Source organism: Ziziphus jujuba, chromosome 3 (assembly GCF_031755915.1).
Source record: "Ziziphus jujuba cultivar Dongzao chromosome 3, ASM3175591v1".
Lineage (NCBI taxonomy): Eukaryota > Viridiplantae > Streptophyta > Magnoliopsida > Rosales > Rhamnaceae > Ziziphus > Ziziphus jujuba.
Window position 1 is genome coordinate 1857564 of NC_083381.1, and position 18910 is coordinate 1876473.

Genomic DNA, 18910 nt, shown 5'->3' on the forward strand with positions numbered 1-18910 from the left:
TGTTCATAATAAATGTTTTATTTGTTGGTCCTCCTCTCCCCTTCTTCTTTGTCTGCTTTTTTTATATCTTTGATTGGCTGCAGAAAAAAATTTTATTGAATGATTTCATTTATTATAATAAGAAAAAAATAATAATAAATAAAGTTATCATCTCTGTTTGAAACTCAGCAAGTTCCATGGCCATGGCTTCAACTTCAGCAGCAGCAGACCACTGAAGAGGTTTTCACTTTAACCCCCTTTTTGCTTTTTCTAGCTAGCTGCTCTCTTTCCCTAATCAATTACTTGTCTGCTTTCTTGGTCACTTTCTCTCTTCTATTTTACACCTAGACACATTTTTTTTTTTTTTTTCTTTGCAGGTTGTTTGTGGTGGGAAATTTGGGCAGAGAATTTCAGGTATTTTTGTACCCATTTAACATTTTGTGATTTCTTTTTGATGTGTTTCCATAGAGAGAAAGGGGAAGGCATCCACCCAAATTGATGAAAACTTATGATTGTGGGAATTTGGTCTGTATGTTTTAAATGGGTATGGTCGAATTGGATAGAATTGAATAGAACCCAAAAATTGGCAATGGTTGTTTCTGGAAAAATATAAATTCAAACAAGCAAATAGTTGTTTCTGCCATATGAAAATTTTGTAAGTGCAATTGTAGAGTAATAGAAGTTCATCTTTGAATGGATAACAACATGTGACAACAGCCTGAAAAGGAAAAGGAAACAAAAAATATTCTACTCTGCTAGATATTAGATGTGACTTAAATAGAGGTTATAATTTCGAGAACTGTATTTTATTTCTTATTATCAAATCTTTATTCATTTTATTCGTTCGTATTGTTTTTTCTCTGTTAATTTGTTGGTTATTGTTGCCATTTTTGGCATCCTATTTAGTAATTGTTATGTCAAATTGTTTACTTATACTGGCTTAACCTTAAAGAAGATGCTTTTAATACCTGTTTGTAGCATATAATATGACATCTACGTAGTTTTCCCATCGTAAAGAACTTTAGATGTATTTCAGTTGGAAGAGGTCTCAACCAGTTGTATGGTTTATGGAAAAAGAGAAATCAAGATGTTTCTTAGTCCATAGTTTGGATTATTTTCTGATATCTGATTACTTTATGCCTAACAAATTTAATCAAGATGAATGGATAGAGTTTCATTTGGGAGAACTATAGCGGCAAAGGAGCCCTTATATTGTGTTAATATGCCTCCTGTTTATTTTGTTGCTGAAACTTTGCTTGACTTAAATCTAAGTTTTAGGAAAGTCTTATGTTGAGGCAAATTTAGCTTATTGTATAATAGGTGACTTCTGGAGGGTCCATGATGGACAAGCTGATTTCCTTTATATGCAAGATGCTCGAATCACTTCGTGTGAAAACTTATGTTTTCTTCTAGGTTTATCACTGGTATTTGATTTTTTATGTAAACTTCTTAATGCATCTTTTAATTGTTAGCAGCCGTTTGTTTCTTTTGCTTCTATTATTGTTCTAGCTATATTTGGTAGATGGGTTTAAAGTTATTTCTTGGTCCTTATGGCAAATATTAAAGTTTACCCTCATATATATACTGGAGATCAAATGATTTGTTGGGAACTTTTACTTTCTAATATCCTTATGAACTAGGTTTTAGAGGACAGCAAGTTGTCCTTTGTGAAGTCAGAGATTAAGTACATTTGGTTTAGTGTTGATTGATCCAAGACTGGAAAGACAATAGAAGAAGTCTGTCTAGGAAATTAACCATTTCTGAGCTGGGAAATTCTGGTTCCTATGAATTTCAATTAAGTTAATTTTGTTGCCTTTTTATTTGATTATAGAGTCTTCACACTGAAGGGTGAGAGATTCAATGGAGTTTTTTCTTTGATGTTATTATAATCATACCACAAATTTAGTACAATCTAATTTTTACTCAGTTATGCTAGATTGAGAAGGCAACTTAAGCTATCCACATATTCCAAAGGCTGGAAGTAGTTCTTCTGCACGAATTCCAATAAAATCACAGGGTGTTTTATCAAATAAATGCTTCAATCGTTAGTTGCCCTATTAGTTGCCTTATCCTACTTTTTGTGTGACTTTTATTTTATTATTATTTGTCTGCGATTTCTTTTACCTACTTATTGTGAATTCTTAGGATGGACCTTTTGTTATTGAAATGACAAATGAAACGAAGATGAATTTTTAGGCAATTTTTTAATGAATGTGAATTGTTGTTTTACTTCTGTCTTTTATTTTATTGTGCTATATTTGTTATATTTCATAGATCTTATGCTCTCCATTTCAGGTGAGCTCCAATTTAAGGGACGATTTTATGTGTCGATTTGCTCAATTTGCTGATTGATGGTTAGATTATGAAAGTTCTGGCATGGGACTTTCTTATTAATGGCTTCCATGCAATTTGGATTTCAGACTTATAAACTGGAAGTTGTGGAGGATTCATAACATGCCTTTTCACTTGTTTTATAGCTGGGCATTGTAAGATGGCAAAACAAGTGACAACCCTTTTCCTTGAAGATTGGTTGAAGAGTATCAGTGGCTGTAGTAGTGCCTTCAATTCTGCAAATTCTTCTCCCTCATCAGCAAGAGCCATTATTCAAGCATGGGCTGAGCTTAGGGACTCCCTCCAGCACCAGTCTTTCCATTCCCAACATCTCCAGTCGCTGAAAACACTCATTAACTCTCAAACTTCTCTACATGTTGCAGACCCGCAAGCAAAACTTGTCCTTTCAATCTTATCCTCACCAAAACTCTCTCTTCCTCATGAATCATATCCTCTATTTCTCAGGCTTCTGTACATATGGGTGAAGAAATCCACCAGACCCTCTTCAGTTCTGATTGATTCAGCTGTGGAGGTTATCGCTCACTTTTTCTTGACCCAATTTGATCATAGCAAGAGCCCTATCCTCTTTTCTGAAGGTTTACTGCTTCTGGGTTTCCTTTCTTCTGCACCTTTATCATCTGAAAGCTCCAAAACAGTCTCCTTAGGGTTGATTTCTAGGTTATTGGAAAAAAGATACCGTCTAATTGGTTCATTTCAAGACATTATTCCAAATGTGCTTGCCGGAATTGGGTATGCTTTATCTTCTTCAGTGAGTGTTCATTATTCTAGAATTTTGAATTCATTGTTGGGGATTTGGGGCAAGGAAGGTGGGCCTCCAGGTAGCCTTTCTCATGGGCTCATGATTTTGCATTTAATGGAATGGGTAACTTCAAGTTCAATCAATTCCCGTTCTGTGGAGAAACTTAATGTTTTTTCTCATGATACTTTAGAGACCTTGAAGGCAAGCTCTGTTCCATTTGCTGTTGTCATGGCTGCAGCTGGAGTACTGAGGACCTTGAATAAATCCGCAGTCAATGGCGCTGGGTTGGATATTGTTTCCAGACTAAGGATCTCTTTAGAGGATAGAATCGAGTTTGTGGCAAGAGATTTGATTTCCATACAAAGAGGCTTTACAGAATCAGGAAATAATCTCACAGACAATCTTTGCCTAGAATGCGTTGCATTAGCATTGGCTAGAAGTGGTCCAGTGTCTTCTCGTGCCCCTTTCTTTATGTGTCTTGCTTTTGCATTGTTGACTGGAAATTTTCCTTTAAGAGCTTTATATGCAAAGCTAATTGAACCCTTGCATGGTGGTTCTGCTGGACTGAGGCTTAGTGAGGTCAAAGAACATCTGGATGGTGTTCTTTTCAAGGAAGCAGGTGCTATAACTGCTGTTTTCTGCAGTCAGTATGTTTCAGTTGATGAAGAGAGTCAAGTTGTGGTGGAGAATCTTATATGGGATTACTGTAATTATATCTACTTGGAGCACCGACAGGTGGCTTTAGTGCTTCGAGGTAAAGAAGAAGAGTTACTCGTAGATATGGAGAAAATTGCTGAATCTGCTTTCCTTATGGTGGTAGTTTTTGCATTGGCAGTCACAAAACACAAGTTGAACTCGAAATTCAACCAAGAAACTCAAGTAGATGTATCAGTTCGAATACTAGTTTCGTTTTCTTGTTTGGAGTATTTCCGGCGTATTCGACTGCCAGAATATATGGATACAATTCGTGGGGTTGTTGCAAGGGTTCAGGATAATAATTCTGCCTGTGTTTCTTTTGTAGAATCCATGCCTGCTTATATTGATTTGACAAATGGACCAGGTGTGTTTTCCATTTTAATTGTGGACTTCATCTTGTTTTAATCCATGTTATGGCCCCTCTTTTCATTTTTTTATTTTTTTATTATGACATTGTATTTTTAATGGGATACTAATGTGGTCTTGCAGACTTTGCTTTCTTGCGGAAAATGGAATACATATGGTCGAAAGATGAGGTTCAAACTGCTCGAATTCTATTTTATTTACGAGTCATTCCAACTTGCATTGAACGTTTACCTACCCCTGTATTCAGGAAGGTGGTGGCTCCAACTATGTTCTTGTATCCTATATAAACAACTAGGTTTTGCGAAAACTATATATATGTGTCATTTGTGTATTTTTTGCTTCCTTATAATAATGCAATTAGATATCTCGGACATCCAAATGGAAAGGTAGCTCGGGCGTCACATTCTATGTTTGTATCGTTCATATCTTCAGGGAAGGATGCTAATGAGGATGAGCAAGTGTCCTTAAAGGGGCAGCTTGTGTTCTACTATATGGAAAGATCATTATTGGTATACTGAAATTTTCAAACTTGAGCTGTATCATCCATACATATATATATGTGTGTGTGTGTGTGTGTGTGTTAATCTTTTCTGATTTTTTATTTTATTTTATTTATTTATTTTTTTAATGTAAATCAGGGATACCCTGGCATCACTCCTTTTGAGGGTATGGCTTCTGGTGTTTCAGCTTTGGTGCGACATCTTCCTGCTGGAAGCCCAGCCATATTTTATTGCATCCACTCCCTTGCCGCAAAAGCTAATAGGCTTGTCAAAAAAGACCTCACTCAGCAGGCTGATATGTGGAAGAACTGGCAAGGAGAGTCAGAGCCTTGCAAGAAAATTTTAGATTTGCTTTTACGGCTTATTTCTATAGTTGATATACAGGCAAGTTGAAGGTGTTTTATTTGACTTCCATGTGAATGGGTTTCTGGAAACCTTTTTAGCTGCATATCCTCTTCTTTTTGGTTATCCATGTGAAAACTTGCCTGATTTCCTTGTTTTGTTTGCACTTACATTCATAATATTTTCATTGTAGATATTTGCAAATTACCATATTACATTGAGGATTAGGAAACGTCTAACCATTATGCATTTTTATCTGTTGACGTTGGTTTTAAACTGACTCAGCGCTGTTCACTGATTTATTTGTAGGTATTACCGGACTTGATGAAGTTGTTTGCACAACTGGTTGTCGAGCTACCACAAGATGGCCAGAATATGGTTCTAAATGAGTTGTATTCACAAGTGGCAGAATCTGATGATGTTACACGAAAACCAACATTAGTTTCATGGGTACAGTCATTATCTTACCTTTGTTTTCAAGGTGTGACATCCCGGAAGCAGAAAAGTGAGGAGAATGTTGCTTACGCTCAGACTATAGACCCATCAACCCATACTGGCATAAATGCACGACTTTGAGACATGGAGGTGCTGTTTCTGGATTATTAGCCTATCAGTTCTTTTGTTATGCTTCTGATATTGCAGTGAATTTTTTTTCACATGTTTTTGACTTGCAATACTTAATTTGAATGCATTAGTTTCTGCATTCAGTTTTGCTGGTAATGGTGCAATTGTCAATGCTTACTTATTGCATGTTTTAACCTCTACAGGGCCCAGAACTTTCAATTTCTGCAATTCTTTCTTGCGGGAAACTCTATTCAACTTGTGTTGAACTTCTTTCTGATGTGCTGCTCAAATAAAATGGCACGTTGTTTGGTTCCATGGAATTGTTTTTCCCTGTAAAATACACCAAATAAAGTTGTCGGTTTGTCTGACCAGGGTGGGAAACATTAATGCACTGACAGCTTCGAAATGACAGACATGGGGTATATTGAATTAGTGAAGCAACTGAAGACTCTGTAGACATCCAGGTTTTTCGTTTTTTGTTGGTTTCTAATCAGGAGCCCTTCTGTGGAACTTTAGTTCCAAAAAATAGGTACAATTTTGTTTTTTTTGTTTTTTAGTTTTTTTCTCCCCAAAGTCAGCTAATATATCCTCGGATGGGCAATTTAGAAGATATGGCTTGCAGGTTTTATGCTTGACGAGTCTTAGTGCAACATCTGCCATTTTCTTTGCTTATTTATTTATTTTTTTTTTTGGGGAAGGGCTGAGCTGTGGTTGTACCCTGCCTTTGTTTCATATACAGCTTGAAGTACATAAAATGGTGAGAAGTTGAAATTTCATTATGCAATATTAATAATCATATATATATGTATATATTCATAATCAATAAATGATTATTTCTGGTCCGCAGGTTCTGCAACAGAGTTTATCAAGTATAGTATGAGCTTTGGGTTAAGATATAGAATGAATTGTTGTACCGATGTTTCTCTTTGGGAATTGTTCCTTCATTTATGCAAAAGTATCATTGAAAAACTTTTGTATAATATTAAAAACAGGAAAATAAATGGACATTTTACTTTTAATAATCACGATGGATAGAAAATCTAGAAAAAAATGTAATTTACGATATAATTTTTTTTTTTTTTTTTTTTGGGTCCCTTTAGTGCACTATTCATAATGTGTGAAGAATTTAAAAAGGAAAAAAAAAAAAGGGGTTGGGTTGGATCGTCGGATCTGATTTTGGATTTGGGTAATACATATGGATCGAATATAGATATTGAAAACTTTGATGGGGATGGAATGGAGGTGAGACAAGGCGGGTCTTCATGAACCCGGATAAATCTGCTCCGACCCGCTTATCCAAACTCACCAATAAAAAGGCCACCAAAAGATATTTTTCATGCAAAAATATCTAGCCATGTTATTTTTGTTCTACTACAAAAACACAACATAATATCCTCCCACTTTTTCTTCTGTTTTTCTCTCTCATACTCTCTTCCTAACCAAAAATGCCAAGCACTGCAGGGCTTCCCCTTTACACACCCACAGCTTTGATATTCACAGCGAAAACCTCATCATCGTCATCATCATCAACAACCACCTCAAAGTCTTCATTAGGATTCAGCAAATCCTCCAACCCAGCCAGAACAAGAAGTAGAAGGAGAAGAAGCCATGGCAAACACTACTCCAATATGTCATGCAGGGCTTCTTCATCAGGAACATCATCATCATCTTCTTCGATGATAGAGTTCGATCTTTACGATCTTCTGGGGATTGAAAGCTCTTCGGATTACTCCCAAATCAAAACAGCTTACAGATCTTTGCAGAAGCGGTGTCATCCTGATATTGCTGGTCCTGCAGGACATGACATGGCTATCATTCTTAATGAAGCTTATGCTGTTCTCTCTGACCCTTCTTCACGTATTGCTTATGATAAGGTTTTTATAAGCCATCTTTTTTAATTGAATTTACATGTATTAATTATTAGCTCCTAAACATAGAGTTGTTTTAAATTAATTGGAAGGAAAATTTCACTGCGAGGTTAATTTAATTTCCTGAGAATATAATGATAAATTTATATTTGATTTTACAATTATTTATATATAAAAGTATATTTTATTAATATTTTTAATATTAGAATTAAAATCTAAATTTTTATAGTGATATGTTTATTGAATACAAAAATAAAAATATAGATTTAAAAAAAAATGTTAAAATTAAATAGAAGAAAAATGCCCCTTGTTCCGTTGTCATTCTTTGATGAAAGTACCCTAAATTTATATTATAAGTCCAATTTGGAAAAAATAAAAATAAAATAAATAAAAGTTCAAATTGAGACAGATTATATGGCAAATTTTTTATTTTTTTTTTCAATTTATGAATAAGATAGTCTTTTTATATGGAAGATGATAGATTTCACCACCTAATTGTCTCTAAACAACAATTTATATGAACATAGAGAGCATAATTTCATTGAGTGACGTATATAATGTGTCCAGAATTAATACAATGCATGATTATGAGGAATTCTCAATCAATAAAATTTAACTTAGATATTGATGATACAAATACTGCATGAAGAAGATGATGATAAAATAAATGCAGGAGCAAGCAAAAATTGCAGGGCTTAGAGGGTACACAGGGAAACCTATATACTCAGTATGGATGGGATCAGAAAGCGAAGAACGAGCGGTTTTTGTTGATGAAGTAAAATGTGTTGGTTGCTTGAAATGTGCTCTGTTTGCTGGGAACACATTTGCTATTGAATCTGTTTATGGAAGAGCCAGAGTTGTTGCTCAGTGGGCAGACCCGGAACACAAAATCAATGAAGCCATTGAAGCTTGCCCTGTTGATTGCATCTCGTCAGTTTTCTTTCTCTCTCTTACCCTTTTGGATTTTATTTTTTTTTGGGTATAATTTCTTTTTCACAACCAAAATTTCCAACAAAATTAAGCGGTTTTTTTTTTTTCCCCCCCCTTATTATAAAATTTGGAATTTGGATTTTCACTTGGGAAGCACCCAAAAAAAAAAAAAAAAAAAAATGAAACAAAAATTGAAACCTATACACTTATCTTTTTGTGTACTAAATCCGCTGATTTTGGTGGGGTTTTTATATTTTACAAAATGACTTATTTCAAAAGCTCATCATCAACACAAAGGAAGTTAGACAGCAGTAGATACAGTAGAATTCCTGTTGTAATCCTAGAAACTTAGAAAATGATTCAGCAAATTTTTACAAACAGGAAAATAATACACTTAGGCTCAGTTTGGAAGAGGCTAAAAAATAATGTAAAAATTTGGAGCTTAAAAGTAAAGCTAGTGTAAGTGTAGCTTCATAGAAGAAGAAGCATAATATCACAAACAGGATCTTAGACTTTCATTTTATCTACTCTATCTTATGCTCTAAACTCTATTTGGCTGAACCACACACAGGGTTGTTGAGAGGTCCAACCTAGCAGCTCTCGAATTTTTAATGTCAAAGCAGCCTCGTGGCAACGTAAGAGTTGGGGTGGGGAATGCAGCCGGTGCACGTGTCTCGAACATTTTCACAGATGTGAAGAAATTCCAGATCAGATTCCAGGATGCAGTGAAGAAAAATTCTACACAAAATTCCAGTGTTAGTTCTGCTGCAGAGTCTATTCTGTTGTTTTGGAACCCACTAATTTTCCAATATGTCAACATAAAAACTAATAACCATATAAGGTTGTTCTTTCCAGGAAACAGACCTACAAAGAGCATCAAGACTATCAGCATTTCAAGCAATCAGATCAATCTCAAACTGGTTATATTGGAAAGCACCCAAAGTAGATGGATCCACAACAGCAGTAACTGTTCAAAATCTAAAGCAGATTACAGGTAAATGCTATGACCCAAGCGTGGAAAAACTCCGAGATGCTGCTGCTTCAAGGAAACAAGCAAGAGAAAGCTCAAAACCAATCCATCGAACCCAATCGAAAAATTTGATGCCTCATGAGGACTACTGGGTCCCATCTACTCATTTTCTTCCACCCTCAAGTACTCATGAAAACTCCAACTCATCAACAACCATGTCAGAACCGTCGCCTACAAAAACATGGAAGCGTAATCATGATGACGAACTTCAAACACTGAGGGAGAACAATGAAAAAAACCCCATAGGAAATTGGATCCCAATGGGAATGGCAATGGCTGCTGCATTTATAGTTCATTTGCAAATACAAGGAGCAGAAGGTGGGGTAAAAGAACATATGGGTGGGTCTTTAGCATTGCAGATAGTAAACAGTTCTTGGATACCAGTTGTATTGGCTGGGATTACTTGGTGTGTCATTGGTATGATGTCAGTAAGATTGGCAGAAGCCATTACCAACAGGGAAGATTAGGAAGACTAAACACATCAGAAATCTAATTATTAAGTAGATACAAATTAAGCAGTGAAATTTTAATCATATATGTAAATGAAAATTTGTTATACATTATATACATTACGATATGCTATTGTATTTATCATTTTTCATCTAAATTTCTATAGAAAATTGACTCAATCAAAATTCTGCTTCAAACCAAATAGGCCTTGATTCTCTTGCAATATTATGGTGCAGAGTTTCTTTGTTCCCCTCCTTTTATGTAACAACGTCAAGAGTGTTTAAGAAAGTTAAATGAAAACAAAGACTTTCAAGAAAGACTTCCAAATAATTTAACCTTTGTCGAATGTATTTTTGAGATTCCATCTTGCAAATGACTCAAAATGAGCTACATTGATTTGGCACAGTGATTCAGTCGGAGTACTTGGTGGACTAATCTTTGCTTTGGGAGATATTAACTAGACCCCGACGCTTTTTTTGCTTGTCCTTGAGACCCCAGTTGATCCTGTTGTTGTTTCCCGTGCCAAGATCAATCATGATATGTTTTTTTTTTTTTTTTTTTTTTTTTTTTTTCTGAAGAAAATATATGCATTGTATTGAAATCAGAAACTGTCCACCATATATATCATAGCAAGTTCTTAATAATTTTAGCAGCCGGGGCCAAAACTTGGTCCATTTACAATAAAAAAACAGAGCACAATTTTAACTTATTAGACAAGAATCTAGAAAACTGAAAATCATGGAGAAATTCAATGACAAAAAAGAGAGTTAAACATGCCAAGACAAAGGAAATAACAAAGTAAGTTAAAAGCAGAAGATGAGTAGGATATCTGTTGCAATGCCAGAATCTTAGAAAATATGCAGCAAAATATTACAAGTAGCAATTTAATGCACTTTTTTACTTTTATTTAACTACTCTCCCTTCAGTTTCAACTCTCATTGGCTGAACTAAATATAAGGTAGTTGAGAGATTCCACATAGCAGCTTTGGAATTTCTAATGTTGCAGTAACCATGTGGTGATCTATGAGTGGGCAGGGGAATGCAGCCGGTTCCTGTGTTCTTGAACATTTTAGGTCTGCATATAATTTTAGTTTCATGCAGGGTCTATTATATTCCTGGAACTACTAATTTTCCAATGTGTAACTAAACCTAACCATTAAGGTTCTTCCAGCAGATAGATGTAAACAGAGAATCAAGACTACCAGCAAGTCTAGTAATCAGATCAATCCTAAACTGGTTACATTAGAAAATTTAAAACACTGCTGCTTTTAGGAAACAAGCAAAAGAGAGTCCAAGACTCATCCATGTAACAACATCAGAACATTACATATCTCACAAGCACCCCTGTATTGTATTCCATTTTACTCATTTTCTTCCTTCCTCAACCAATAAAAACTCATACTTGTCTCAGAATCCATGCCTATGAAAAAAAAAAAAAGAAGTGAAGAATACTAATTGCAAAAATCAAGTAGTGAAAACCATGAAGGAAACCACATAGGGTGGATCCTATTGCTAATGGCAATGGTTACTGCTGCAGTTAATAGTCCATTGCAAATAGAAAGAACAGCTGTTGGTTAAAGTGGGTTTCTTTTGCATTGCAGATGGTCAACAATTCTTGAATACCAATTATCTTGGAATTATGTATCATCGTATTGACAACGGTAATATTTGCAAAAGCCATTCCAAGTTGGAAAGATTGGGAAGACAGACAGATAATACTGAAATGTAATCATATATATATGAAAGTTTGTTGTACAATACAATGTGTTATAGCTTCGTTTTGTTTTTTTTCCATCAAAATTTATATAAAAAATTAATTCCATCAAAATGCTACCACAGAACCAAATATGCCAGTAGCATTTCTTTATTGCACTGTGCATGTGATGGTCCATGGACAAATATTCGGTGGCATTCTGCTTGAAAGTGACAGCCAAGTAGGACAATGTTTTCTCTCTTTTTATAACAGGTTACCAGACAACTAGAGAGTGTTTAAGGAAGCTAAATAAAAATTAAAAGATTTTCAAGGAAAAACCTTCCAGAGATTATCTTTCATTGGACAAATTTTGGGAGCATTATCTTACAAGGACTAAAAACCGAGATACAAATCCTTGGGGACTATCACCAGACCACGAACCTTCCTCGCCCCATGAAGTCCTATTCGTTCTTGAGAGCCCAGTTGATCTTGCTGTTGTTTATGGTGCTTTTTTCTCAAGGAAAATATGAAAGTTGACGGGTCATACAACTCACACATTGTGTTGAAGTTCTTAAAAAATTTTCTTAGCAACTGAGGCCAGAACTTCATCCATCCAGAACCAAAAAAAGGGGACTATGACAAACTAGACAAGAATCTAGGAAATTTCAAATCACATCCAAATTCAACAACAAAAGGTGTTGCAGAAAGTAAAGAAATAAAATCTAAACTAATTTCTATCTGGTGTTAGAGCTTTACAACAGCACCGAAATTTGCCTTTCAAATCAGATCAGATTCAATAATTATGTCTCAACTAGCAATAAGAAACATGGTGCTTTTCACACACAGATAACAATAAACAACAACAACAACAACAACAACAACAAACAAAAAAAGGAAAAAAAGAAAAAAGAAAAAAAAAAAGAGTGATATGATAAGCATAAAGATGACTACATTCCTCATTTTTATGGAGTTTTTGGATTTGCTTTAAAAATGCATTAATGGTCTAATATGGACTTAATGAAATAATAAAACTATATTTGACCAAAGTAAATTAACAAAATCTTGATGTACCATCAGGTCCTTAGCGTGATTATATATATATTAACTTGTGTGACAGAATCTGCTAAAAATGTACCTTCACCTACTGAGAGGAGCTTGGTTAATTGGCAATATGGATCTCTAAGTGGAGAAATGAAGGAGAAAAATATAGTACATCCAGATTATGACCATCCATTGTTATTGACAATAGTTGATGGGCGGTTCGCCAACTGTGAATGTAGTGGATGCTTGCACTACATAGCGAGGTGTTAAGGATTGCTTCTATGGCCAGAAATTAGATGCAAATATCAACTTGACATATGATGTGTAAAATTGAAAGATGTGTCGAATATTCATCATCCTTTCCACCAAGCACATCCTTTTGCCGTCTTCTTTAAACTTCCAGATAATATTGGCAGCGACTTCACATGCTGCAGATAGAGAAAACGACTTCTTCCTTAATATTTATTGATCTTTTCTTGAGCAATAAAAGAAACTAGATATTTCGGCATTTCCTTCATGATGATGATGAATATCATTACTTGAGTCCTTCTATGGTGAGAAAAAAGGTGTTTAATTCATCGTTCGATCAACCATATATCTATAATGGATGTGGGAAATGCTGATCTTCAAATGCAGAAAATGTTCTTTCCATGTGCAACATTCTCAACTCCCAAAACTTATGCATCTTCCCTTTCAAGATCCAAAACACCTTCTTAAGAAACCGCCACTAAATGACAATGAAGATATCCGATGCATTGTGTGATAGTCCGCACCTTTGAAATGGCCTAGTGGCATTTTCGTAAATATTTGAAGGTCAGGATCTTCAATCGCGGGCCGTGGGAATCTTTTAAGAATGTATGGTGCATGTCGAATGGCAGGCCAAGATTTGAAGGTTTGCTAGAGAAAATCCCATTATGATTCCTCGCACAATGTGATATCTGTTGCTGCCAGAAAGGAAATGGTTCAATAAGCTCTTTAGGGGGGTGATCCGTGTCTGGCTCTCCACGGCCCCTGGCTCTGGCTTCGAGCTTGGGCCAAGCGAGCTTCCCATGGGCGATGGCAAGCCATGGGGCAGACATAAAGTGCCATAAAGGTGGGCTTATGTCTCTGAGGGACAGGAAGTCCCGAGAACAGTACCGGTAGGCGCTTCGAGCTGGTATTGAGCGTCACTCCTGTGCTAGAGGCTGAGTGTAGCATTCGCTATGCCGTTTCCTATCGGCTATGCCAAGAACACACGTAGGCCTTTGTTACAAGGTTGTGGAAAATGTACCAGTGAGCGGGGGCTTGGGTTTTGCCTCGCTCAAAAGGGTCGGAAGCTAAATAGGCACGGACGGGGCGACACCGTGCCATTGGGTGACATTCATATATGGGCTTCCGTTCTTGTGTTGCTACCTTGGGTGGCATGTTGGCACGATGCTGGCGTGCATGCTCCAGGGTCGGGTGCTATTCGGGATGTGCATGGACCAAGGCTCGAATGGAGAGCTAGGTTGCTGGCCAAATCTTGGCACAAGATTGAGTAACAAGCTACCGAGTGGGCGTGAGGCCATCGGGCTAGCTTGGTGGGCGGAATGAACCATGATGATTATGAGAACCAATAGATGGGGGAAGCATCTAGGCTATTAGCCGTGATACCGGGAAGCAATCATAGTCGCCTATACGCGAGACTCGCGAGAGTATTTTTCGTCAGTGAACCTTAGGGGCGTACAATTGGTATCAGATGGGTTGATATATGAACTCGGATAGTGAGAAGGCTAGCCATGACTAGAGAGTCTTGGCACAGCATGGTCTATTTCCTCTGCATAAATGTAGGATCGTGACAGTTGGTATCAGAGCTCAGTTTGTCCTGCAATAGGCGAACCGAGGAACGGATGATATTGGTTGGTGATGCTTGGATCAGTAGAACCCTGATGCTACTGTGAAGGGGGCATTCTTGCATGGTGTGTGGGTAGTTGTGGCGGCATGCTCAACTTGAATATGATGTGGGGATGTTCACCGAACGAGTATCAGTATGCGATACAAATACACTTTAACTGGGATGTTCGAGCAGTGAGGCAAATGCGAAGTTCTTGAATGGGACAAGCATTTGGAATAAGTGATTGGTGCTCAGAAAGGAATTCATGAATTGTTAAATGAGGAGCCACAAGAGATTGCCAGCCACAATGCTCTTATAGGAGTACAAGCCGTGAGTAGTGCAGTTCTCTTAGGTAGTCGAGGGCTTGTTAGCTGTGTGTTTCTTTTGGAGTATTGGTCTCAAGAATTACAGAAAATACCAAAAATAGATCCATTTTGACCAAGATTCTTGACGGCCACAAAGACTGGGGAAGAAAGAACAAGCCAATGCAGCTGGGTGGCAGAGGCCACGTTTGTCCAAGAGAAAGGACAACCTTGTCGAAGCGAATGAGAAGTCAAGACGAGTGGGCGCAAGAGTGTATGTTCTAAGGAAAACTCCCGTTAAGCATCATTGAATAATGAGGCCATCAGGGCCAAAGTTTAGATGCCATTAAGGCACAAGTACATGCAAGAATTGGAGATTAGACCAACAGGGCCAAGAATCGTGCATGCCATGAAGGCATGATGGTGGGCGAGAACTCAAGAGATCAGGCCAGCAGGGTTAACATTATAGTTGCCACAGAGGCACCAATGCGAACAACATAGTAGACAAGGCCGAGAGGGCCAAGGGACTACCAAAGAAAAGGCAGAGAGCAAGCGACGATGACAACAAGGCATGAAGACCGATTGTTGAGATGTCGTGGAGGCACAAGCTTCAGAGGAAGCACAACTAGACCACAGAGCTTGGGTAGCCTCAGAAGTATTGGTGCACATGGGCACAAAATGTCGGATGTGGAGGCAAAGGACTTCAATAGAAGCAACAGCCTTGAGGGCATGGTGGTTAGTGCCATGAGGGCATGAGACTCTGGTGCGAGTCCATAAGGAAGCCATAAGTGAGCCGGTTCGGTGAGAGAGTAAACGTTTGCTTGGGTGGAATTCGGACGAGCACTGGAGTTAGGTGTCGAAGGCATAAGTGGGGGAGTGTTCATTGCGTTGACACCCTACACCTTGGGCATAAAGAAGTGGGGGTTTTGGAAGCCTAAATCTGAGTTAGGTAGCGTGCATTGAAGCAGAAGTCTGGTTGAAAAAGTTCATAAGGGACGATACCTTATCCTTAAATCTTTTGGCTAGAGTTGGATGGAACCAAAGTAGGCCCATGATCAAGTAGCCTTGTGGAGTTTGAAAGCCATTTGTGGAGGGATAAAGCCAGACAACGATGAGTCCAGGGAAACCCAGAACCTCACAAAAGCGAAGTGCTAAAAGACGTATCTAAGCATGGAAAGGGAAAGGACTATGAAGGAAAGTCGCAGCGAAGACCAACAAAATGTCCTTATATGACCAAGAGGGTCAAATTAGAGTGTGGTATATTGCCGGAGGGCAAGATTTGGGTTCAACAAGGAACCTTGGATGCGTGGAGCATTGCAATTTTGCCAGAGGGCAAAACTAGCTCAAAGGAGGAGCCGAGATACAAAAGTGAGCAAGATTGAGGCAAAGAACTAAGGAAGGGACTTAGTTCAAGGTGACTCTAGGTGTCAACAGTCGAAATAAGGGGGTCTTAGAAGAGAGGACCTCCATTCAAGATGTGGTAACTCGTCGAGTAGACGATGCCACTTGCGTAGGGGATTGGCGTTGGAAGCCACAAGAATAAATGCACACTTAAGGGATGTTGTGCATCAATTTGCTATTGGAGAAGGCAAGCTAGCTTGAGATTTCCTAGCACATCACCATCGTGGGGATGGAAATTTGAGCGTGGGAACAAGAGCTGAGAAGGGAAACTTAGCTCGTCACGGCAACAGAGTGCTGAGGAAGCATGAAGTGGAGTTCAAAGGAGAGAAGAACTACCACATGAAGAACTCTCGAGTTTGGGTACCTTTGGGACAATTGACGTAGGGGCAACACCTGAGAGGAGACAGTGTGCTTGATGAGAGGGTCAAGGTCACCATCGGATTATTTGACAGAGTTCGGTCCATGCGAGGACCTTGAAGGCAAGAGGGTGCCTTACTTTGGAGCTCGGGAATCTATTCGTCCAAGAGGGACAATAAGCGTTGGCTTGGATGCCAAAGACCGTCTAAAGAGAACATCATCCAAGAAGGGACACAAAGTTGGCTAGAGTGATGCCAACAAGTGAAGAGAGCATTCATCTAAGAGGGACAATAAGCGTTGGCTTGTGTGCCAACGACGAAAGAGAACATCATCCAAGAAGGGACATGAAGTTGGATAGAGTGATGCCAACAAGTGAAGAGAGCATTTGTCCAAGGGGGACATGAGTCTGGCTAGGGTGCCATCAAGATATACAAGAGGCAGAATTCGTTCGAGGGGAACACTATCTGCTTACAGAGCTGAAAGTGCGGGGCGAAACACTAATTTATGCACAAGGAGGTGCACGTTTTGAGGAAAGCTTGAGTTTGGATGAACGTAGGCAAGACGTCCTTGGCCAAGTCCAAGAGTGGGCGCACGAAGGTCGTCATAGAGGTGATTCTACAGAGGTAGAGGGAAGAAGTATGCAGGATCTCGAGTTTGAGCCTGAAGAGCTTATGTGGATGAAAGGTGTTGTGCGGAGTGTAGGAGTCTTGAGGATAGCCAGTAGGCACGTTGAATGGAGACATCGACATAATGAAGTGGGGGAGGATGTGACGGTCTGCACCTTTGGAATGGCCTAGTGGCATTTTTATAAATATTTGAAGGTCGGGATCTTCCATCCCAGGCCGTGGGAATCTTTAAGAATGTCACTAGGATGGTGCATGTCGAATGGCAGGCCAAGATTTGAAGGTTTGCTAGAGAAAATCCCATTATGATTCCTCGCACAATGTGATATCTGTTGCTGCCAGAAAGGAAATGACTCAATAAGCTCTTTAGGGGGGTGGTCTGTGTCTGGCTCTCCACGGCCCCCGGCTTCGGCTTTGAGCTTGGGCTAAGCGAGCCTCCCATGGGTGACGGCAAGCCATGGGGCAGACATAAAGTGCCACGGAGGTGGGCTTATGTCTTCGAGGGACAGGGAGTCCTGAGGACAGTACCGATAGGCGCTTCGAGCTGGTATTGCGCATCACTCCTATGCTAGAGGCTGAGTGTAGCATTCGCTATGCCGTTTTCTATCGGCTATGCCAAGAACACACGTAGGCCTTTGTTACAAGGTTGTGGCAAATATACCAGTGAGCGAGGGCTCGGATTCTGCCTCGCTCAAAAGGGTCGGAAGCTAAATAGGTACGGACGGGACAACACCATGCCATTGGAAGACATTCGTATATGGGCTTCCGTTCTTGTGTTGCTACCTTGGGTGGCATGTTGGTACGATGCTGGTGTGCATGCTCCAAGGTCGGGTGCTATTCGGGATGTGCATGGACCAATGCCAAAGTGGAGAGCTAGGTTGCTGGCTAGATCTTGGCACAAGATTGAGTAACAAGCTACCGAGTGGGCATGAGACCATCAGACTAACTTGCTGGGCGGAATGAGCCATGATAATTATGAGAACCAATAGATGGGGGGAGCATCTAGGCTATTAGCCGTGATGCCAGGAAGCAATCATAGTCGCCTATACGTGAGACTCGCGAGAGTAGTTCTCGTCGGTGAACCTCAGGGGCGTACAATTGGTATCAGATGGGTCGATATATGAACTCGGATAGTGAGAAGGCTAGCCGTGACTAGATAGTCTTGGCGTCGCACGGTCTATTTCCGCTGCATAAAATGTAGGACCGTGACACATTGCATGTGGCAAAAGGATCAACAATGCATTTGTCCTCAATGTAAAGAGTGTCACAACTTCAACTTTGACCTTGTATGTGCTGTCGTTAAGCCCGCGAGAAACAACGATTTCCACAAGAACCTTCTTGCACGTTTCGAGAAAATATTCAATGATGTTTTTCGCACAGGTTGTGATACTCTCTGCTCTGGTGACATATCTCGGTATTTCACCTGCAACTATCATGTTCATTCTCAATGTCTGTTATGTTACAAAGCATTGCTTATTATTATGACCATTTCCATCCCAACCTCAAACTTTTGGGTTCAACCAAAAAAGATCCTTCGGATGATTATTTCTGAAATATTTGTGAAGAGAGAAACGATGCTAATTTGGGCGCTTATGGTTGTGAATAATGTAATTTCAAGTTTCAATGCTCATGTTAGTTTGTGCTCTCCCAGGTATGTTCATATTCTTTGTCCAACCTCTTCATACATTAAAGATTAATTATTAGTTCTTTGTCCCTTGCATATATAGTCAACATACATATATACACATAAAAATGATCTACTGAGCAGTGCTAGTTTATTATGAGCAACATAAGGATTGAATAGGCAAATCAGTGAGTCAATCAA

General features: G+C 38.7%; 2 protein-coding genes across 7 annotated transcripts; both read left to right on the forward strand.

Moving 5' to 3' along the window:
* Positions 1 to 23: 23 nt before the first annotated feature.
* On the forward strand, positions 24 to 6560 carry LOC107421869 (uncharacterized). 6 transcript variants are annotated; one of them, XR_003056738.3, is made up of 10 exons: positions 25 to 219; positions 357 to 393; positions 2275 to 4130; positions 4256 to 4406; positions 4494 to 4641; positions 4771 to 5016; positions 5284 to 5559; positions 5742 to 6067; positions 6237 to 6295; positions 6386 to 6560. XR_003056738.3 is itself a non-coding variant. In XM_060816052.1 (10 exons), the coding sequence occupies exons 5-9, from the start codon at positions 2471 to 2473 to the stop codon at positions 5548 to 5550; spliced, it is 2472 nt and encodes an 823-aa protein (XP_060672035.1). In that variant the 5' UTR covers positions 25 to 219; positions 357 to 393; positions 1907 to 1992; positions 2272 to 2333; positions 2457 to 2470; the 3' UTR covers positions 5551 to 5559; positions 5742 to 6380. The 6 variants fall into 6 exon arrangements, 4 of the variants coding, with proteins under 4 accessions (XP_015886702.2, XP_060672035.1, XP_015886700.2 ...); XM_060816052.1 differs by lacking the exon at positions 6386 to 6560 and adding an exon at positions 1907 to 1992 and having other exon boundaries at positions 2272 to 2333; positions 2457 to 4130; positions 5742 to 6380; XR_009638492.1 differs by having other exon boundaries at positions 5742 to 6295.
* Positions 6561 to 6697: 137 nt separating this feature from the next.
* On the forward strand, positions 6698 to 9967 carry LOC107421871 (chaperone protein dnaJ C76, chloroplastic). Its single transcript, XM_016031217.4, has 4 exons — positions 6698 to 7412; positions 8080 to 8336; positions 8908 to 9091; positions 9192 to 9967. Exons 1-4 carry the CDS (start codon positions 6984 to 6986, stop codon positions 9831 to 9833), a joined length of 1512 nt encoding a protein of 503 aa, XP_015886703.2. The 5' UTR covers positions 6698 to 6983; the 3' UTR covers positions 9834 to 9967.
* Positions 9968 to 18910: the final 8943 nt, after the last annotated feature.

Coding starts and splice junctions, on each gene's coding strand:
- LOC107421869 (XM_016031216.4), top strand. CDS start 2,471: ATGGCAAAACAAGTGACAACCCTTTTCCTTGAAGATTGGTTGAAGAGT. Junction 4,642..4,770: donor ATATGGAAAGATCATTATTG/GTATACTGAAAT, acceptor AATGTAAATCAG/GGATACCCTGGCATCACTCC. Junction 5,017..5,283: donor TTTCTATAGTTGATATACAG/GCAAGTTGAAGG, acceptor ATTTATTTGTAG/GTATTACCGGACTTGATGAA.
- LOC107421871 (XM_016031217.4), top strand. CDS start 6,984: ATGCCAAGCACTGCAGGGCTTCCCCTTTACACACCCACAGCTTTGATA. Junction 7,413..8,079: donor CACGTATTGCTTATGATAAG/GTTTTTATAAGC, acceptor AAATAAATGCAG/GAGCAAGCAAAAATTGCAGG. Junction 8,337..8,907: donor TGCCCTGTTGATTGCATCTC/GTCAGTTTTCTT, acceptor AACCACACACAG/GGTTGTTGAGAGGTCCAACC.